This window comes from Pongo pygmaeus, chromosome 21, assembly GCF_028885625.2.
Source record: "Pongo pygmaeus isolate AG05252 chromosome 21, NHGRI_mPonPyg2-v2.0_pri, whole genome shotgun sequence".
NCBI classification, from domain to species: Eukaryota; Metazoa; Chordata; class Mammalia; order Primates; family Hominidae; genus Pongo; species Pongo pygmaeus.
Genome location: NC_072394.2, coordinates 33,322,819 through 33,343,251, shown reverse-complemented (window position 1 = coordinate 33,343,251; position 20,433 = coordinate 33,322,819). Strand labels below are relative to the sequence as shown.

General features: G+C 50.6%; 1 protein-coding gene across 2 annotated transcripts; it reads left to right on the top strand.

Moving 5' to 3' along the window:
• The first annotated feature begins 1,108 nt into the window (after positions 1 to 1,108).
• Positions 1,109 to 17,869, top strand: TRIB3 (tribbles pseudokinase 3). Of its 2 annotated transcripts, XM_054468221.1 has the most exons (5): positions 1,162 to 1,397; positions 3,969 to 4,061; positions 6,860 to 7,150; positions 11,575 to 11,867; positions 16,509 to 17,869. In XM_054468221.1, exons 3-5 carry the CDS (start codon positions 6,860 to 6,862, stop codon positions 16,999 to 17,001), a joined length of 1,077 nt encoding a protein of 358 aa, XP_054324196.1. In that variant the 5' UTR covers positions 1,162 to 1,397; positions 3,969 to 4,061; the 3' UTR covers positions 17,002 to 17,869. The 2 variants fall into 2 exon arrangements, with proteins under 2 accessions (XP_054324195.1, XP_054324196.1); XM_054468220.2 differs by lacking the exon at positions 3,969 to 4,061 and having other exon boundaries at positions 1,109 to 1,397.
• Positions 17,870 to 20,433: the final 2,564 nt, after the last annotated feature.

The window sequence follows — 20,433 nt, the reverse complement described above, 5'->3', positions numbered from 1 at the left end:
AGGCAGGTGGATTATCTGAGGTCAGGAGTTCGAGACCAGCCTGACCAACATGGAGAAACCCTGTCTCTACTAAAAATACAAAATTAGCCAGGCATAGTAGCGCATGCCTGTAATCCCAGCTACTCGGGAGGCTGAGGCAGGAGAATCGCTTGAACCCGGGAGGTAGAGGTTGCAGTGAGCCAAGATCGTGTCATTGCACTCAATCCTGGGCAACGAGTGAAACTCCGCCTCAAAAAAAAAAAAAAAAAAAGAAAGGTGCTGGACCCCTAGGACGCAGAGGGGTGTTTGACCCCAAACCAAGTAGCACCAAGCCCTCCCAGGCCTAGGGTGCAAGCATATTAAAGGCCTCTTTCCCTCTCTGTCTCCATTGTTTACACTCCATTGAGCATCCGCAATGTGCCACACACTGTACTAAGCGTCTTACACATATTAAATTAAATTATTTAATCCTCACAACAACTTTACGAAGTGAGCGCAATTATGAGCCCATTTTATGGAGAAGGAAATTGAGGCAGGGTTTTAGGTAGCTTTTCTGGGGTAGCACTGTGGGTTGGAGCAGAGGTGGAGTGCACTCTTAGGCTAGCTGGCTCTAGGGGCTCTTCACCACTAGGCCGCACTGGCTCTATCAAAGGGACGCGGGGAAGCTCACCAGACCTTAGGCCTCCCCAGGGCGCCACAGTGGTTCTTTTGAGCCCAGAGTCAACTCTTAAGTCCATAGGCCTTCCTGAAGCTTCTGAACCACTTGCCCATAGCTGGGCCTCAGGCTGGCTCTCAGTAGAATGTGGAGAATGGAGATTCCCGCATGTCCTCTTCTCCTAAAGGTTTTATAAGGCAGTGCTGGGAATGTGCTTTATAAACGGGGAAGCACCCCGACAGCAGTCACTGTTTGCTCTTTTAAGCACCATCCTGAGAAGGAGGAATGTTCTTCCCATTTCATAGGTGGGGAAACTGAGGCTCAGAAAAGCAAAATTTTTTTTCCAAGGTGATAGGGAGAGTCCGTGGCTGATGTCTGCACTGACCAGACACCCCTAGTGGGCCAGCGAGGGCGGGGTCCCCAGGTGCAGCGGATGGAGAGGAGAGAGGCTCCGGCGGAGCGCGCCCTGGCGGCGACCCGGAGAGGCGGGGCGCGGGGGATGGTGCAATCCCGGGCCTGAGGGCATCAGACGGCGGCTGATTAGCTCAGGTTTACATCACCCGGGCCGGGAGCCGGGCGCACATAAGACTCACAGCGGAAGTGGAGGCGGCTCCGCACGCGTCCGCTGCTAGGACCCGGGCAGGGCTGGAGCTGGACTGGGATCCCGAGCTCGGCAGCAGCGCAGCGGGCCGGCCCACCTGCTGGTGCCCTGGAGGCTCTGAGCACCGGCGGCGCCAGGACCCACGCGGGACGACAGGGCAAGGTACTCGGCGGGGTGCGGACTGTGGACTCGCCCGGAGGCTTGGGGGTGGGAGGGGGCGGCCAGGTAAGGAGGCGCCGAGAGCCTCTGGGCGTCTGCGTGTTGCAGACCCTGCCGTCGGGGGACGGCCAGATCAGATCCCTTTTGATCTGGGCCTGGGCTGAGTGCTCCCCCGGGCTTCAGGTGACGCGGCCCCGCAGAGCGTGGGGTCGCCCGAGTTGGGCTCGGGAAGCCAGTGACGGAGGTGTCCGGCTGTCACCCCAGAGGAGGGTGTGCAGGGGTCTGTTTTGCGTGAGTGTGGAATAGGGGAGTCGTGTGGTGAGGTGAGGGGCTTGTGGGGGGCACTGGAGGACTCTTTGTGGGGGTGTTGGGGGATCTGCGAGGGATCTGCGGGGGTCCTCGTGAACCCGTAGGGGAGAGTTATGGGTGAGGGTGGGTCCCGGGGACCTGTGTCTCCGGAGATGGTGAGAGCTGTCTGGAGGGCTGGGCACTTGATGGCAGGGGTTGGCGGTGCAGGGGACACCGCCGGGACAGGGCTGGGGTGCCCTGGGAGCGGGCCGCGGACCGAGCGAGGGGTGCGGGAGCCGAGCGAGTGGGAGCGAGGGCGCAGCGCGGGATCTCTGGCCGGGCAGGGCCGCTGGTTCTCCCCGCTGCGTGGCTCCGGGTTTGCAGGTGGACGGTGCGCGCGAGTGGGGACGACAGCCACCTCCTTCCCTCTGCCTCACCCACTCCTGTCCCAGGGAAGCGCTTCAATTTCCGCTGAAATTTCTGACTGGGACACCCGCCGCCTTTCGCTTTCGCTCCCACGGGAGGGGCCTGGCTGCGGGGGGCGGGGCGGGGTGGGGGTGTGGCCTTGCTTGTGTAGACCATGGGTGTGATAGCTGGGAGGGCTGTGTGTCTGTGTGTGTGTGTGTGCGCGCGCGCGCTCACGCTTACCCGTGGAGGGCAAGGGTGTGTCACTTAATGTCTGACTGCCCTGGATGTGTTTGTCGCTGGCTGGCTTAGACACAGTGTCTCAAGGGTGTGTGTACACCTGTCAGCCGTGTGTGTGTGTGTGTGTGTGTGTGTGTGTGTGTGCGCGCGGGCGCGCGCGCGCTTGATGTAACCCGCCCTCATTTCCCTGGGTCCCGAGTGTGGCAAGGAACAGCAAGAGGTAGATATTAGGGGCTGCTTTCATTCCACAGCACAGATTCTATTCTGCAGTGTGGTCTGCAAAATGCCTTGCCCAAGATTTAGAGACTCAGTTACTGCATCTGTCCCCATCTGGGTGGAGCTTATCCCAGGCCCCAACAGGCTCTGAGGGATGGCTGGGGCCAAGGCAGCCTGGACTACTGATGTGGCACAGGCCAGAGGGACTCCAGGCACTCTCCTGCTGCACAGGGCACAAAGCATGTGCACAGCCAGGTATCATCCTGCGTGACTCAGAACAGCCTTGAGATGTAAGGAGTGTCATCCCAACCTCAAACCTGGGGAGCTTTCTAAGACTCCCAAAGATGGTACTTATGCATCTTGCTGTGAAGAATAACAGGATGAGTGCTAATAATGACCATTTCCTGACACCTACCTGGCAACAGGTCCATAAGCTCTACATGCTTCATTTGTGTTTTCATTTCATCAACACGAAACACCTGTAAGCTTTGCATCCTGTTCCCACTTTACGGGAACTGAGGCTCAGAAAGCTTGAGGAACTTGATCAGGGGTAGCCCCCAGCTAGAAAGGGTTTGAGACAGGATTAGAACCCAGGAATATCTGACTACAGCCACTCCTTACTGCATTCTTACCAAGCCAAAGTCATGACCTTTCACTCATGTGGGGAGGCCTTCCCTTCCAAGGCAGCTCTTCCATTTGGGAGCAGTGTATTTGGAGAGGTGGGCCTCTCTCTGGTAACTGACTCATGTTTCCCTGTTAATTCTGCCTTGAACTGTTGGGAAGGTCTTTAACCAGGCTGAGGTCTCTCGCACCAATGCCCATATCTGGGCATGCCCCTCCTTGGAAAGGAGTTTAAGTGGGTGGGCAGATGGGTTCTAGAGAGAACCTTCCTGCCCTGACCACACCCTACTGCCCTCTCCTTCAGCCACCACACACACACAGTCACACAGCTGTGTGAATGGTGGCTTTCTTTTCACTTAACAGTTCACTCTGGAGATCCTTCCAATTACCCTATAAAGAGCATCCTCAACCTCTTAAATGGCTGCAAATTGTTCCATTGTGTAGGTGAAGTATAATTTATGTAACCAGCCCTGTAATTATAGACAGCCAATTATTTCTGTCACAAGGGCTGCAGGAATAACTGTGTATTTGCATGCTTACACACACACACCTCTACAGAATAAATTCTTAGCAATGGGATTAATTGCTGAATCAAAGCTCACACGCTTTTCATCGTTGTTTTTGTTTTGTTTTGTTTTGCTTTGTTTTGAGACAGTCTCACTTTGTTGCACAGGCTAGAGTGCCTGACCATGGCTCACTGAAGCCTTTACCTTCTGGGCTCAAGTGATTCCCCTACTTCAGCTTCCTGCCTGGCTGGGACTACAGCTGTGTGCCATCATGACCAGATAATTTTTTTTTTCTTAGGGACAGGGTCTCGCTACGTTGCCTAGGCTGGTCTTGAACTCCTGGGCTCAAGTGATCTTCCTGCTTCAGCCTCCCAAAGTGCTGGGATTACAGGTATGAAGCACTACACCCAGCCTGTTTTTCATTTTGATATTGTCAAAATGCACTCCTCAAAGGTTGCCCCTTTTATCCTCCCACTAGCACTGTCTTCATTGTTAGTGGCTGCACTGCCACTATTCCACAGAATAAACCCACTTTTCATGACATGGCCAGGACATAACGGGTCTGAAATTAAACTTAACAGTTTTCTTCCACAGTCCCCAAAATACAGGCTTCTCCCCCAGCTCAGGACATGAAGCCATCATCCCTCCTCATTGCAGGAGCCAAAGGCTGGACCTCACCTCGATTCCACCCTCTCCCTCCTCACATCCAATCCATCCAGTCCATCCAGTCTGCCACTGAATCCTCTTGATCCTCGTCCTATGAGCCCTTAACTTCATGTCTCCATCTAGCACCCCCGTAGTCCAGGTCACCTTCTCCTGCCTGGACTCCTGCTTGTGTGGGCCTCCTAGCTAGTCTCACTGCCCCTTTCTTGTACTTTCAAATCCACCCTAAAGGCATGATATTCACCTGCTGAAAATCCTTCAGTGGCTCCCCGCTGCCTTTGGATAATTCCAAATCCTATTGTGTGTTAATTAGGATTAGGCTCAGCTGTAATATAGAAACAGCCACTTAATAGCTAAAATGAAATAGATGTTTCTTTTTTTTTTTTTTTTTTTTTTTTTTTGAGACAGAGTGTTTACTCTGTCACCCAGTCTGGAGTGCAGTGGCGCAAACATGGCTCACTGAAGCCTCAACCTCCCAGGCTCAAGCAATCTTCCCACCTCAGCCTCCCAAATAGCTGGGACTACAGGCATCCACCACCATACCCAGCTAATTAAAAAAAATTTTTTTTGGTAGAGACAGGGTCTCACTATGTTACCCAAGCTGGTCTTGAACTTTTGGGTTCAAGCAGTCTTTCCACCATGGGCTTCCAAAGTGCTAGGATTATAGGTGTGGGCCACTGCACCTAGCCTTGGACGTGATTTTATTACTCATCTGCCCTCCAAATTGACTGGAAGATCCTGATGGCAAGAATGCTGTCTAACCTACTTCTCTTCCCTAGCACCCAGTGTTAAGTGAATGAACAAGATCATATCTCTCATCTGTGAATGTACTAGAGCCATGGATTATGAGATTAGTTGATTTTCTTAACTATAATTTTTAGGAACAAGCTGTGTTTTCAAGCAGGTATTTATTTCCTTAAATGTACATTTCTGATTAGGAAATACTTTTTTTTGAGACAGAGTCTTGCTCTGTCACCCAGGCTGGAGTGTAGTGGCACAATCTTGGCTCACTACAACCTCTGCCTCCTGGGTTCAAGCGATTCTCCTGCCTCAGCCTTCCCAGTAGCTGGGATTACAGGTATGCACCACCATGCCCGGTTAATTTTTTTTTTCCCCCGTGACGGAGTCTTGCTCTGTCGGCCAGGCTGAAGTGCAGTGGTGCGATCTTAGCTCACTGCAACCTCCACCTCCCGGGTTCAAGTGATTCTCCTGTCTCAGCCTCCCAAGTAGCTGGGATTACAGGCCCACGCCACTACACCTGGCTAATTTTTGTATTTTTAGTAGAGATGGGGTTTCACCATGTTGGCCAGGCTGGTCTCGAACTCCTGACCTTATGATCCACCACCTTGGCCTCCCAAAGTGCTGCCATGGGCTGCACTTTGGCATTGCCTTGGTCACATGCTGCTACCTGGGATTACAGGCATAAGCCACTGTGCCCGGCCTAATTTTTGTATTTTTTAGTAGAGACAGGGTTTCACTATGTTGGGCAGGCTGGTCTTGAACTCCCAGCCTCATGATCCACCCACCTTGGCCTCCCAAAGTGCTGGGATTACAGGCGTGAGCCACCGCGCCTGGCCAGGAAATTACATTTACTTGGCTCAAATTCAAAACTATAAAAGTTGGCCAAACCTGATGACTCACATCTGTAATCCTAACACTTTGGGAGGCTGAGGCAGGAGGATTGCTTGAGCTCAGGTGAGGCCAGCCTAGGCAACGTAGGGAGACCCCATCTCTACAAAGAATAAAAAAATTAGTCAGGCATCATAGTGCACACCTGTAGTCCCAGCTACTTGGGAGGCTGAGGTGGGAGGATCACCGGAACCCTGAGGTCGATGCTGCAAGTGAACTGGAATAGTAAGAGTCTCCTCCTAATCTTGTGCATCCTTTCAGAGAGAGAGATTATACATATTCAAACAAATATATACATATATACATAACATATTTATATATATTCTTTTTTAACATAAAAGTATAGCCAGGTGTGGTGGCTCACTCCTAGAGTCCCAGCTACTTAGGAAGCAGAGGTGGGAGGTTCACTTGAGGCCACGAGTTTGAGACCAGCCTGGGCAACATCTCTTGGGGAAAAAAAAAAAAACCCACCATAAAAGCATTCTATAACACATAATTCTGTGTTCTCTTAATACATCTTGGAGATCAGTACACATCAGTATATAGAGAGCTTCCTTGTCCTTTTTCAGGGCTGTGTAGTATTCTGCTGTATGGCTATACCATGATGTTTTCACTAGCTTTCTACTGCCTGACATTTGGGATATTTCCTGCGTTTGCTATTGGACACAAGGCTCTGATGAACAGCCTTTACTATATTTAATTTTTTTGTGAGAAGTTTAACTGGAAGATAAATTCCCAGAAGTGGGTCACCCAGTTAAGGATATGTGACTTTGTCATTTTAACACACACTGCCAGATCACCCCCTATAAATGTTGTGCCACATATCCTCCCACCAGCAGGGGAAAGGAGGGGCCACCAAGCAGTCTCACTTTAGTGCTTTTCTCTCCTTTTTGCCAGATGCGAGCCACCCCTCTGGCTGCTCCTGCAGGTTCCCTGTCCAGGAAGAAGCGGTTGGAGTTGGATGACAACTTAGATACCGAGCGTCCCGTCCAGAAACGAGCTCGAAGTGGGCCCCAGCCCAGGCTGCCCCCCTGCCTGTTGCCCCTGAGCCCACCTCCTGCTCCAGATCGTGCAACTGCTGTGGCCACTGCCTCCCGTCTTGGGCCCTATGTCCTCCTGGAGCCCGAGGAGGGCGGGCGGGCCTACAGGGCCCTGCACTGCCCTACAGGCACTGAGTATACCTGCAAGGTACGTGCCCATGGGCCACTGTCCCCCAGCATCACAGGAGGCCTGGGAAGGAGGCCTCCAAAGGATTGCCAGGGTGCAGAGGGGTCCTTATGTTAATTCATTCTTGTGTTTGTTTAGTGGGGAAGCATCCAGTGAGCCCCTGCTGGACTGATACTAGAGAGGTAAACCAGAGGTCATCCCAGTCCTGGGGGAGTTCACAGCTTAGGCCCTACAGTGTGATAAATGCTGCAGGGGTAGAGCTTAGGGATCATGGGCACAGAAAAGGCTGAGCAGAAGTTAGCCAGATAGAAGTGGGAGATGGGAGTTGCAGGCAGGGGGAACAGCTGTTCAAAGGCCTAGAAAAGTGAGGGGATAGCACTTTAGAGAATGAAAAGGACTTCTCTGTGGCCAGAGTGGAGAGGGTGTGCAGAAAGGGGCAGGAGATGAGGGTTGGCAGCAGCTGGTCATGAAGGTGTTAACAAGGGGCCTCCACTGGGCTGTGCGGAGCTACTGAAGATGTTTGCACAAGAGAAGGGTAGGGCATAGTAGACATCAAAACTCCTGGGACCTCGGAGGTGATTGAGCCTAACCTGTGGCCATTTTACCGACAGGAAGACTGAGATGAAGACAGGAGAAGGGCCATGCGTGAAGTCACATAGCACTGGGCCTGGCTCCTGGGGTAAAGTAAGGGGTAGAAAAGTCTGAGGATTCCTGGCAGAAACCAGGAAATGGACAGGGTCAAGGGCCCTGAGGGTCAGCCCATGCAGGACACTGACAAGTGACAGTCCAAGAAGACAGAGATGAGAATAAAAAGTGTAACAATAGGTATTCACTGTGCACCAGTACTATGTTGATTGCTTAGTGTGCGCAATCTCTTTTAATCTTGACACAACCAATGAGGTGGTTTCTATCTTTGTGCCCCTTTTATAGATAGAGGACACTGAGACTCAGAAAGCCATGGTTACTTGACACATGACAGAGCCAGGTGGTATCAGAGCTGGTATTGGGCCCAGGAGGGTGAGCCCAGAGAGTCCTGTGCCTGTGCTAGGATAAGCGTTTCAGACACAATCAGGGCAGGCTGCCCTGGCAGGCAAGCATAAGGAAGATAAGGGGGATCTGGATACCCAAGGGAGAGTAGCGGGGGCCTGGGTCCCTTGGGAATGCACAGAGAAGCAGAAGGACTTAAGCCTCCTCCTAGGAGCAGCAGCAGAGTTTGTTCTGTTGACGGAGATGCAGTGAGCAGCGGGGTAGATCCAGACAGGGTCCAGCCCCTAGCTTCACCTGGCCTCTTGTGCACAGATCTCCAGTGCTCTTACCAGGTGCCCTAAGGAGCCCAGAACTCTGGGTCCCCTTCCTGTAGCATCACAGGCCCTTTTCCACTCCCGCTGGGGAGGTGAGTCCATGATGAGAGGAATAACCCAAGCAGGCTCAGGACAGAAGCGCCATGCGTTCACAGGGCCCCGATTCTCAAGAAACATTTGGGAAAATCCACTGGAACATACTCACCCCCAAGCCAGTGTGCACCGTGGGCACTGAACGGTCATTTCTGCACTTCCTCAGCTTTCCTGGTCAGTGTGTAGAAAGATCAAAATCCTGTCTTTGTAAATGATCACCTTATTCATTAATTCAACATAACTTCATTGAGCACCCATATTTGCCATGTACCATGCTGTGGTTAAAAAACAAAGTTCTGTTCTCATCAAGCTGACGTTCTAGTGGGAGATACAGACACTAAACAAGTGAATAAGTAAAATATGTGTCAGGTGGCCGGGCGCGGTGGCTCACGCCTGTAATCCCAGCACTTTGGGAGGCCGAGGCAGGTGGATCATGAGGTCCAGAGTTCAAGACAAGCCTGGCCAATATGGTGAAACCCCATCTCTACTAAAAATACAAAAATTAGCCAGGCATGGTGGTGAGTGCCTGTAAACCCAGCCACTTGGGAGGCTGAGGCAGGAGAATCACTTGAACCTGGGAGGCAGAGGTTGCAGTGAGCCGAGATTGTGCCGCTGCACTCCAGCCTGGGCAACAGAGCATGACTCCGTCTCAAAAAATAAATAAATAAATAAATAAATAAATAAAATGTGTCAGGTAATCACAAGCACTATGGAGAAAAATAAAACTGGGAACAGGGAGATCAGAGGACAAGGAGTGCAGAAGTGCAGGTGATTTTAGCAAGGGAGACCTCTCTGAGGGTCTGAGGGGTGACATTTGAGCAGTGAATGGAACAAATGGAAGGAGTCAGCCTTGTGGGTCTAGTGGAAGAGCATCCAGGCAGCAAGTGCAAATGCACGGGGGCAGGAATGGGCTTGCCCTAACTAAAAAAAAAATCTCTGTTTTGGGGTGATTTCCCCCATGTCACCCCAACTTGTTTTTTGTTTGTTTTTGAGATGGAGTCTCACTCTGTCACCCAGGCTGGAGTGCAGTGGCACGATCTTGGCTCACTGCAACCTCCACCTCCCAGGTTCAAGTGATTCTCCTGCCTCAGCCTCCCAAATAGCTGGGATTATGGGCACACACCACCACACTCGACTAATTTTTGTATTTTTAGTAGAGACGGGGGTTTCACCATGTTGGCCAGGCTGGTCTTGAACTCCTGACCTCAAGTGATCCTCCTGCCTTGGCCTCCCAAAGTGCTGGGATTACAGGCGTGAGCCACCGCGCCCAGCCCCAACTGGTTTTTAAAGTCATGTACTTTAACTTTTGTATCATAGATTAAATATGTATGTGTCTTATTTATTTTTCTTTGTGGCATAGTCAACATAACATGCAAAGGATTTAAAGTCAGACAAACCAAAGTGAGTATACTTGTTCTGCCACCAATTAGCTGCCTGGCGTCTAGTAAGTCACCTTCCTTTTCTGAACCCAGTCTTATCATTGGTAAAATGGGACATACCTTTCAGTGCTAGGGCGAGGTTTTGCTGTAATGCCCACAGACGCCTGGCACATTTCCCATCAACCTCGCCACCCTCATCACATGTTCTTTTTCCCCTCCCCAACCCTTTCTGGCTACACTGATTTTTGGTTGGGTTTCTAGAGCAGGCTAAACTTTTTCCGGCCTCAGGGCCTTTGCACTGTCTGTGCCCCTACTCAGAAAGCTTATTCCATGGGCATCTCTGAATCATTCAGATCACTTTCCCAGAGTCCCTCCTGAACCATACTTTCTAAAATGGGTGCCCCCTTCCAAAATACTCTATTCCAGGCTGGGCATGATGGCTCATGCCTGTAATCCCAGCACTTTGGGAGGCCGAGGCAGGCAGATCACCTGAAGTCAGGAGTTCGAGACTATCCTGGCCAACATGGTGAAACCTTGTCTCTATTAAAAATACAAAAAATTAGCCGGGCATGGTGGCAGGGGCCTGTAATCCCAGCTACTCGAGAGGCTGAGGCAGGAGAATCTCTTGAACCTGGGAGGTGGAGGTTGCAGTGAGCCGAGATCATACCACTGCACTCCAGCCTGGGCAACAAGAGCAAAACTCCGTCTCAAAAAAACAAAAAACAAACAAACAAAAAAACCCTTATTCCAGCATCTTTCTTGGTTCCTTTGCAATGCTTATCAGCATTTGTCAATATTTGGCTTCTGGGCATGTTTGCATGGCCTCCCAGTGGGCACCGGAGAGCAGAGCCCATGGCTGTCAGTCTAGCTGGACATGTGGCTGGCCCATGCAGGCCCAGGGCCAGCATACTGAATGAATGAAAGTGTAGGTGGGTAGTCAAGCCCAGAGGACCAGAGCTGTGACGGTGATGAGCATCAGGTGCCTTCTGCATCATCCGCCCTTCTGGATTCCTCCTGCTTTGTGGGTTATTTTTCTGTTTGGGTGACCTGTTACTTTTCAGTTATCTGATGTTTGAGGCCATATAGCGTAGCAGTTAAGAGCACAGATAAAAGGTCGAGTGCAGTGGCTCACACCTGTAATCCCAGCCCTTTGGAAGGCTGAGGCAGGAGGATCACCTGAGGTCAGGAGTTCGGGACAAGCTTAGCCAACATGATGAAACCCCATCTCTACTAAAAATACAAAAATTAGCTAGGTGCGGTGGCACACGCCTGTAATCCCAGCTACACTGGAGGCTGAAGCAGGAGAATCACTTGAATCCAGGAGGCAGAGTTTGCAGTGAGCTGAGATTCTGCCAATGTGCTCCAGCCTGGGTGACAGAGCGAGACTCCGTCTCGAAAAAAAAAAAAAAAAGCACAGACAGTGGAGTGCATACGTTCAAATCTCAGCTGTGCTGTTTGCTGGCTGTGTGGCCTCTCAGCTTCCTTAACTGTAAAATGGAGCAAGTCATCCTACTTATAGGGCTGTGGTCAGGGCTGAATGACTCGGTAAGTGAACCGCTTAGTGCGATGCCTAGCACATGGTAGTGTCTAATAGGTCAGCTGTGACTGTTTGCAATGCCAGCCTCAGCTCCTGGGAGTCCCCAGCTGTGCTAACACCGTGCTCTGCCCACAGGTGTACCCCATCCACGAAGCCCTGGCCGTGCTGGAGCCCTACGCGCAGTTGCCCCCGCACAAGCATGTGGCTCGGCCCACTGAGGTCCTGGCTGGTACCCAACTCCTCTATGCCTTTTTCACTCGGACCCACGGGGACATGCACAGCCTGGTGCGAAGCCGCCGCCGCATCCCTGAGCCTGAGGCTGCTGCGCTCTTCCGCCAGATGGCCACCGCCCTGGCGCACTGTCACCAGCACGGTCTGGTCCTGCGTGATCTCAAGCTGTGTCGCTTTGTCTTCACTGACCGTGAGAGGTGAGTGTGGTCGCAGAGACCCCAGCCACAGACACACCCAGGGGGTGGGCCATGATGGAGAGAAACCGAGGCCCAGGAAGGCAAAGTAACTTAGGCAAGGAGTGGGAGAGGCTGAAGTAACCAGCAGCCCCTGTCTAGTTCCCTGAGAAGAGTTGACTCAGGCCAGGTGCAGTGGCTCATGCCTTTAATCCCAGCACTTTGGGAGGCCAAGGTGGGTGAATCACTTGAAGTCAGGAGTTCGAGACCAGCCTGGCCAACATGGTGAAACTCCATCTCTACTAAAAATACAAAAATTAGCCTAGTGTGGTGGTGCACACGTGTAATCCCAGCTACTCTGAAGGCTGAGGCAGGAGAACTGCTTGAACCTGGGAGGCGGAGGTTGCAGTGAGCCAAGATCATGCCACTGCACTCCAGCCTCGGCAACAGAGTGAGATTCCATCTCAAAAAAAAAAAGAGTTGACTCAGTCCTCTTGGGAGCCCCTTGGGATTCTGGGATGGAGCACTGAGATGTGAAAGTCATAGTAGCTGACAGTGATGAAAGCATCGCCACATTACCTAACGTGGTCTTCCATCCTTACAAACACAAGGCAGGTACTATTATTATCCCCATATGATCAAGGAAACTGAGGCCCAGAGAGCTCAAGTAACTTGCCCAAGATTCCACAGCAAAATAAATGGTAGAGCTGGGATTTGAACCTAGATCTGACTCCAGAGCCTGGGTCTTAATTCAATCTGAGCTTGAGAGGCAGGGGCCTGGCTGGGCTTACCAACTGACTTTGGGTGACCTAGTGTCTCTGAGCCTCAGTTTCCCCGTTGGTAGGGAAAAGGGCTGGATTGTTAGGGTGTTTTCAGGATTCCAAGACCACAGCCAAAACAGGGTCTGAGGTTCCCCACACGGGAACTTTTTCTGTGAAACTGAGAATTAGCACTTTTTGGTTAAAAGAATCTTCCTTCTCCAGGTTGGGATGCTAAGAATTTTTTTTTTTTTTTTTAATTGAGACAGAGTCTCACTCTGTCACCCAGGCTGGAATGCAATGACGTGATCTTGGCTCACTGCAACCTCCGCTGCCCGGGTTCAAGTGATACTCCTGCCTCAGCCTCCTGAATAGCTGGGACTACAGGCATGTGCCACCATGCCTGGCTAATTTTTTCTATTTTTAGTAGAAACGGGGTTTTGCCATGTTGGTCAGGCTGGTCTTGAACTCTTGACCTTAGGTGATCCACCTGCCTCGGCCTCCCAAAGTGCTGGGATTACAGGTGTGAGCTACTGCACCCAGCCTAGATGCTAAGAAAAATTTTTAAAAGATAATTCTGGGGAGAAGGGCAGAGAGACTCGCCTCCTGTTCCCTCTCCAGACTCCTGGGGGGCAGTCAAGATGTGTCAGGGAGCGCACTAAGCTGCCAGTTACACAGGAGTTTTCTGTGGAGAAAGGAGTGTGACCCCGTTGCATTTTTAAAAACTCTTTATCTTGAAATAATTTTAGACTTTTAGAAAACCTACAAAAATAGTTCAAAGAGTTTCTATATATCCTTTAACCAGTGTCCTCCAATGTTAACACCTGACATAGCTATGGTACAATTACCCAAACTAAGAAATCAACCTTGGGAGAGTACTACTAACTAAGCCACAGATTTATTCCAACTTCCCGAGTTTCCCACTAACACCCCTTGCTGTGCAGGATCCAGTGAGGATCCCAATTTAGTCATCAGTGCTTTCCTTGGTCTCTTCCAATCTGAGACAGTTCCTCAGTCTTTCCCGGTCTTTGCTGACCCATGACCTTGACACTTTTTTTTTTGAGACAGGGTCTCACTCTGTCACCCAGGCTAGAGTGCAGTGGTGTGATCACAGCTCACTGCAGCCTCAACCTCCTGGGCTCAAGTGATCCTCCCACCTCAGCCTCCTGAGTAGTTGGTTCTACAGGTGTGTGCCACCCCACCTGGCTAATTGAGATAGGGTCTCGCTATGTTGCCCAGGCTGGTCTCAGACTCCTGAGCTCAAGCAATCTACCTGCCTCAGCCTCCCAAAATCGTGGGATTATAGGCGTGAGCCACTGCTCCTGGCCATAACCTTGAGACTTTTGAAGAGTACTGATCAGTTACTTTGTATGTCCCTCAATTTGGATTTGATTGATGTTTTCTCACAGTTAGATTGCAGTTATATATTTTTGGCAAGAACAACACAGAATCGATAGGCCCCTCTCCACATCATATCAAGAGATACTTGAATTGATAGTCATTGCTGTGTTGTAACCTTGATCACTTGGTTAGAGTAGGACCTGCCAGGTTTCTCTACTGTAAAGTTCCTAATTTACCCTTTGTAATTGACAAATACCTTGGGGGAGGTAAGCTAAGCATATAAATATCCTGTTTTTCCTCAACTTTCACCCACTAATTTTAGCAGCCATCCATCTTGCCTATAGCAGTTATTATTGTGGTGCTTGCCTAAGTCTAATTTTCTTTTTCTTTTTTTTTTGAGACAGAGTCTCGCTCTGTTGCCCAGGTTGGAGTGCAGTGGCACGATCTCCGCGCACCGCAACCTCCACCTCCTGGGTTCAAGTGATTCTCGTGCCTCAGCCTCTTGAGCAGCTGGGATTACAGGCACACACCACTACACTTGGCTAATTTTTGTATTTTTAGTGGAGATGGGGTTTTGCCAGGTTGGCCAGGCTGGTCTCGAACTCCTCAAGTGATCCGCCTGCCTTGGCCTCCCAAAGTGCTGGGATTATAGGCATGGGCCGCTGCGCCCAGCCCCTAAGGCTGATTTTCTGTTAATATTTCCTTCTACATTTTATATTAGAACAAGCATGCCTTTTTAAAAGAAGTAACATTTATAATGATTTTTAAGCTAGTACGTAACTTCAAACACATTTTAAGCTTAGGGTAGATACAACTACCCCAGACCTCCTGGAGGAGAGAGCGTGCTTCCTGGTCTTTTCAAGAAGTCACTTGATGGCTCACACCTGTAATCCCAGGTGCTTCGGGAGGCCGAAGTAGGAGGATTACTTGAGCCCAGGAGTTCGAGGCCAGCCTAGGCAACGTAGCAAAACCCCATCTGTACAAAAAATTTAGAAAAATTAGCCAGGTGTGGTGATGCACACCTGTGATCCCAGCTACTTGGGAGGCTGAGGCAGGAGGATTGCTTGAGCCCAGAAGTTTGAAGCTGCAGTGAGCTAGGATTGTACCACTGCACTCCAGCCTGGGTGACAGAGTGAGACCCTATCTCTAAAGAAAAAAAGAAAAAAAAAAAGAAAAATCACATGAGAGTCATTGGTAGAAGAGGGACCGTGAGTTAGATAGACCTGTGTTTAAATCCTGGGTTCTGATTCTTACCTGCTTTTTGGCCCTGAGCAAATGACTTCACCTGCCTGATCCTTTGTTTCTTCATCTGTAAAATGGGCTAATAATGCTGACACCTCTTGTCCCCCAATACTGTGATTCATAGGATTGGTCAGTATTTGTGAAATGCCACTGGACACCCAGGAAGTAGTGCCATAAGGAAGAAACTAATAGCAATGGTAATAGAACGATTACTATTAAAGTCATCTTAGAGTGCTCAGTGGGAGTTGTTTAAAGTAGAAATTGCAAATGGCAGGACACACCTTTTTTTTTTTTTTTTTCGAGACAGGGTCTCACTCTGTCACCCAGGCTGGAGTGCAGTGGCGTGATCTCGACTCACTGCAACCTCCGCCTCCTGGGCTCAAGTGATATCCTCCTGCCTCAGCCTCCCAAGTAGCTGGGACTACAGGTGCGAATCCACACCTACTAATTTTTGTATTTTTTGCAGAGATAGGTTTTTACCATGTTGCCCAGGCTGGTCTTGAACTCCTGAACTCAAGCAATCCCCCTACCTTGGCCTCCCAAAGTGCTAGGATTACCGGCATAAGCCACCGTGCCCAGCCTTACACACACTTTTTTTTTTTGCCCTGCTTACCTGTTTGTGTTTTTTATAGAAACTGGTTGCCAATATTTTTTAAATGGGGACTTTTTCATTAAAATACAATTCCTGGCTTCTCTTGGGGAAAACAATGGGAACGTGGGGCCATCTTGGGAACTACGAGAGTGGGTCACAGCACTGGCTCTGAGTATCTGCCAGCCAGGGTTCCCATCCCAGGCCAATGCTCTAGAGCTGTAAAATGGTGTCTTCCTTGCAGGTTGTAGCCTGGATAGAATGAGATAAGCCAGGTAATGAGCTGGGCCAAGGGCCAGGAACACAGCAGACACTTGATAAACCCTAGAATGCGTTGTTAGTGGTACCCTTTTTAGGTAGGGCTTGTGCTGAGATGTCTGGCACACTTTGTGTTTCTCTCATCTTATTACCTGCCTGGACCCTAAGTTTGTGTCTGGTTTAAGAGAGGCTTAACCCTCTCAGCCCCATCAGCCCCCTCCCCAAGGGACTGTTGAAAAATGTATTCCTTTCAGAATTTTAGTTTAAATTTAATTGCTCTGTGGCCTTAAATGACTTAACCTCTCTGAGCCTGGGCTTGGTTATCTGTAAAACAGGATCAGACATCACAGGACTGGCTTGTGTCTGTCAAAGGCCAACAGGCACTTGGAAAGTGGGTGCCACGAGGATGATAGTATGGGGTGGTGGCATGGGGGTTCTGGGTAGGACCTGACCCTTCTGTTTCTCCCCATGTCCCAGGAAGAAGCTGGTGCTGGAGAACCTGGAGGACTCCTGTGTGCTGAGTGGGCCAGATGATTCCCTGTGGGACAAGCATGCGTGCCCAGCCTATGTGGGACCTGAGATACTCAGCTCACGGGCATCATACTCAGGCAAGGCAGCAGATGTCTGGAGCCTGGGTGTGGCACTCTTCACGATGCTGGCCGGCCACTACCCCTTCCAGGACTCAGAGCCTGTCCTGCTCTTTGGCAAGATCCGCCGTGGGGCCTACGCCTTGCCTGCAGGCCTCTCAGCCCCTGCCCGCTGTCTGGTTCGCTGCCTCCTTCGTCGGGAGCCAGCTGAGCGGCTCACAGCCACAGGCATCCTCCTGCACCCCTGGCTGCGAGAGGACCCGATCCCCTTAGCCCCAACCCGATCCCATCTCTGGGAGGCTGACCAGGAGGTCCCTGATGGACTGGGGCTGGACGAAGCCAGGGAAGAGAAGGGAGACAGAGAAATGGTTCTGTATGGCTAGGGCCACCCTACTACATGCTCAGCTGCCAACAGTGCATTGAGTTTGGGGTGGCTCCAAGCCTTCTCCTGCCTCTGAACTGAGCCAAACCTTCAGTGCCTTCCAGAAGGGAGAAAGGCAGAAGCCTGTGTGGAGTGTGCTGTGTACACATCTGCTTTGTTCCACACACATGCAATTCCTTCTTGGGTGCTTATCAAGTGCCAAGCCCTGTTCTAGGTGCTGGGAATACAGCAGTGAGCAAAGCAGACAATACTCCCTGCTCACAGAGATGACAAACTGGCATTCTTGAGCTGACAACACTTTTCCATGACCATAGGTCACTGTCTACAGTGGGTACACTTTGTACCAGTGTCGGCCTCCACTGGTGCTGGTGCTCAGGCACCTCTGGCCAAGGACAATCCCTTTCACAAACAAACCAGCTGCCTTTGTCTCTTGTACCTTTTCAGAGAAAGGGAGGTATCCCTGTGCCAAAGGCTCCAGGCCTCTCCCCTGCAACTCAGGACCCAAGCCCAGCTCACTCTGGGAACTGTGTTCCCAGCATCTCTGTCCTCTTGATTAAGAGATTCTCCTTCCAGGCCTAAGCCTGGGATTTGGGCCAGAGATAAGAATCCAAACTATGAGGCTAGTTCTTGTCTAACTCAAGAATGTTCTGGAATGAGGGTCCAGGCCTGTCAACCATGGGGCTTCTGACCTGAGCACCAAGGTTGAGGGACAGGATTAGGCAGGGTCTGTCCTGTGGCCACCTGGAAAGTCCCAGGTGGGACTCTTCTGGGGACACTTGGGGTCCACAATCCCAGGTCCATCCCCTAAGTTTTGGATACCATGAGTATGTATTTTTACCTGTGCCTAATAAAGGAGAATTATGAAATAATTTTATTTTTCTAGGCAATTTCTTCCATCCTTTCCAACCATCTCTTACCAGTTTTTCCTGCCTTCAAAACTGGCCCCCATGGTGAAAGGCCGTAGAGTTGTGTCTCAACCTGGGCTGAGTGGTTTGTGAGAACAGATTACCTGGAGCCCAGCGGGTCTTCCTGTATTCCTTCTGTTTCTTCTGGCAGCAGCAGTGTCTCTATTAGGGTACTTTCTGAGTCAAAATGGCTTCAACAAGATGGAAATATGTTTCACACAAAGCAAGAAGTCAGCAGATAGGGTGGGCTTCAGTGCTGGTCCATTCAACTCCCAAAGCTGTGGGCAGGGACCCCGGCTCTCCAGGCTCCTTGTGTCTCTTGGCTGTATTGTCTCGAGACTGCTGGCCCAATGGCTACAGCAGGTGTCACATTAAAGAGGTCCATGACCAGAGAGGGAAGCCAGGGGTCATTGTAGTACCTGAGAACTCAGAACTCTGGAGTCAGGCTGCCTGGAATTAAATCCTGGCTCCAGCACTCAATAGCTGTTTGACCCTTGGCAAGTTTCTTAACCACTCTATGCCTCAGATTCTTCATCTGTAAAATGGGGGACAATGATAGTACCTAACTTATGAGAACTAAATGACTTATTTTGTGTCAAGCAATTAGAACAAGCAGCGCCTGGCATAATAAGCCTACAATAAAAGTTACTCCCGGCTGGGCGCGGTGGCTCACGCCTGTAATCCCAGCACTTCAGGAGGCCAAGGTGGGCAGATCATGAGGTCAGGAGATCAAGACCAACCTGACCAACATGGTGAAACCCTGTCTCTACTAAAAATACAAAAATTAGCTGGGCGTGGTGGTGCGTGCCTGTAGTCCCAGCTACTCAGGAGGCTGAGGCAGGAGAATCGCTTGAACCCGGGAGGTGGATGTTGCAGTGAGCCGAGATCGCGCCACTGCACTCTAGCCTGGGCAATAGAGCGAGATTCCGTCTCAAAAAAAAAGTTGCTCCCACGTTTCTTTCTTGGGATGGAGGAAGCTTTCCCAGAAGCGCTCCAGACCGACTTTCCCACACATTTCATTGGTCAGAACTGCATCACTTGCCGTTTCTGACCAATCACCAGCTTACATTCGTGGGGCACGTGCTTACACTAACCATGGCACTCCTCGAACTGTAAGTGGAGCTCGTGCGTCATATGGAGGGGGAGTGACTCCTGAACAAAACCAGGTTCAAAGAGGGAGGGGATCGTAGGGAAAAGAATGCGCAGAAGTGCGGAGGCCCAGCCAACAGCCTGCTAACTGCAGATACTCCAGAGCGGCCACCCTAGATCATCTGACCCAGGCTGGCCCACACTAGAATTGCCCAGTGACCCACAAGGTCATGGGCTAATTGAGCTAAATAAAATCATTGTGTTTTTTTGTTTGTTTGTTTTGTTTTTTGAGACAGAGTCTCACTCTGTCACCCAGGCTGGAGTGCAGTGGTGCGATCTCAGCTCACTGCAACCTCTGCCTCTTGGGTTTTCAAATGATTCTTCTGCCTCAGCCTCCCGAGTAGCTGGGATTACAGGTACGCGCCACTACACCCGGCTCATTTTTATATTTTTAGTAGAGACGGGGGTTTCCCCATGCTGGCCAGGCTGGTCTCCAACTCCTGACCTCAGGTGATCCGCCCACCTCGGCTACCCAAAGTGCTGGTATTACAGGCGTGAGCCACCGCGCCCGGCCAATCATTGTGGTTTTAAGTCACTAAGTTTGAGGCTATTTTGTTTTACAGCAAAAGCTAACTGATGCAGACAGGGACAAGTCAGTCTCATCTCTGTGCACCCAGCATTGCCCAGAACAGGGCCTAGTTGTGTCTAGGGTCTCATGGGGCAGCCCCTGACCTCTATCTTGCCCCTCCCAGCTTCCAACAGACCCTGTCCCAGCTCCCTCCAAGCTGAGTGTTAGCCTGATACCTACCAGTGGAGCAAGGGGAACGGGAGGGCTGCCAAGGGCAGGTACCGTGCCAACACTTTACTCCATTACACAAAGAGACTCATTTACTCCTCATGACAATCCAGTGAGGTAGATGTTCCTGTCACTTTACAGATAAGACAAATGAGCTTTAGAGAGAGCAGAAGACTCATCCAAGACCTCACAACAGAGAAAAAGACTCCTCTGGTTTTTGCCTTGGAGCAGGAACTTTTGACAAGGCTGCACAGATGCAGCCACATGAAAACTGCCCATTAAAAATGTAATATCGGCCTGGAGCAGTGGCTCATGCCTGTAATCCCAGCACTTTGGGAGGCCGAGGCTAGCAGATCACTTCAGGTCAGGAGTTCAAGACCAGCCTGGCCAACATGGTAAAACCCCGTCTCTACTAAAAATACAAAAAATAGCCAGGCATGGTGGTGCGTGCCTATAATCCTGGCTACTTGGGAAGCTGAGGCAGGAGAATCACTTGAACCCAGGAGACAGAGATTGCAGTGAGTCAAGATTGCACCACTGCACTCCAGCCTGTGCAACAGAGCAAGACTCTGTCTCAATAATAAAATGTAATATTCACTCTTATCAAATAATGGATGTCACCACACCCCTGACCCTAATTAGT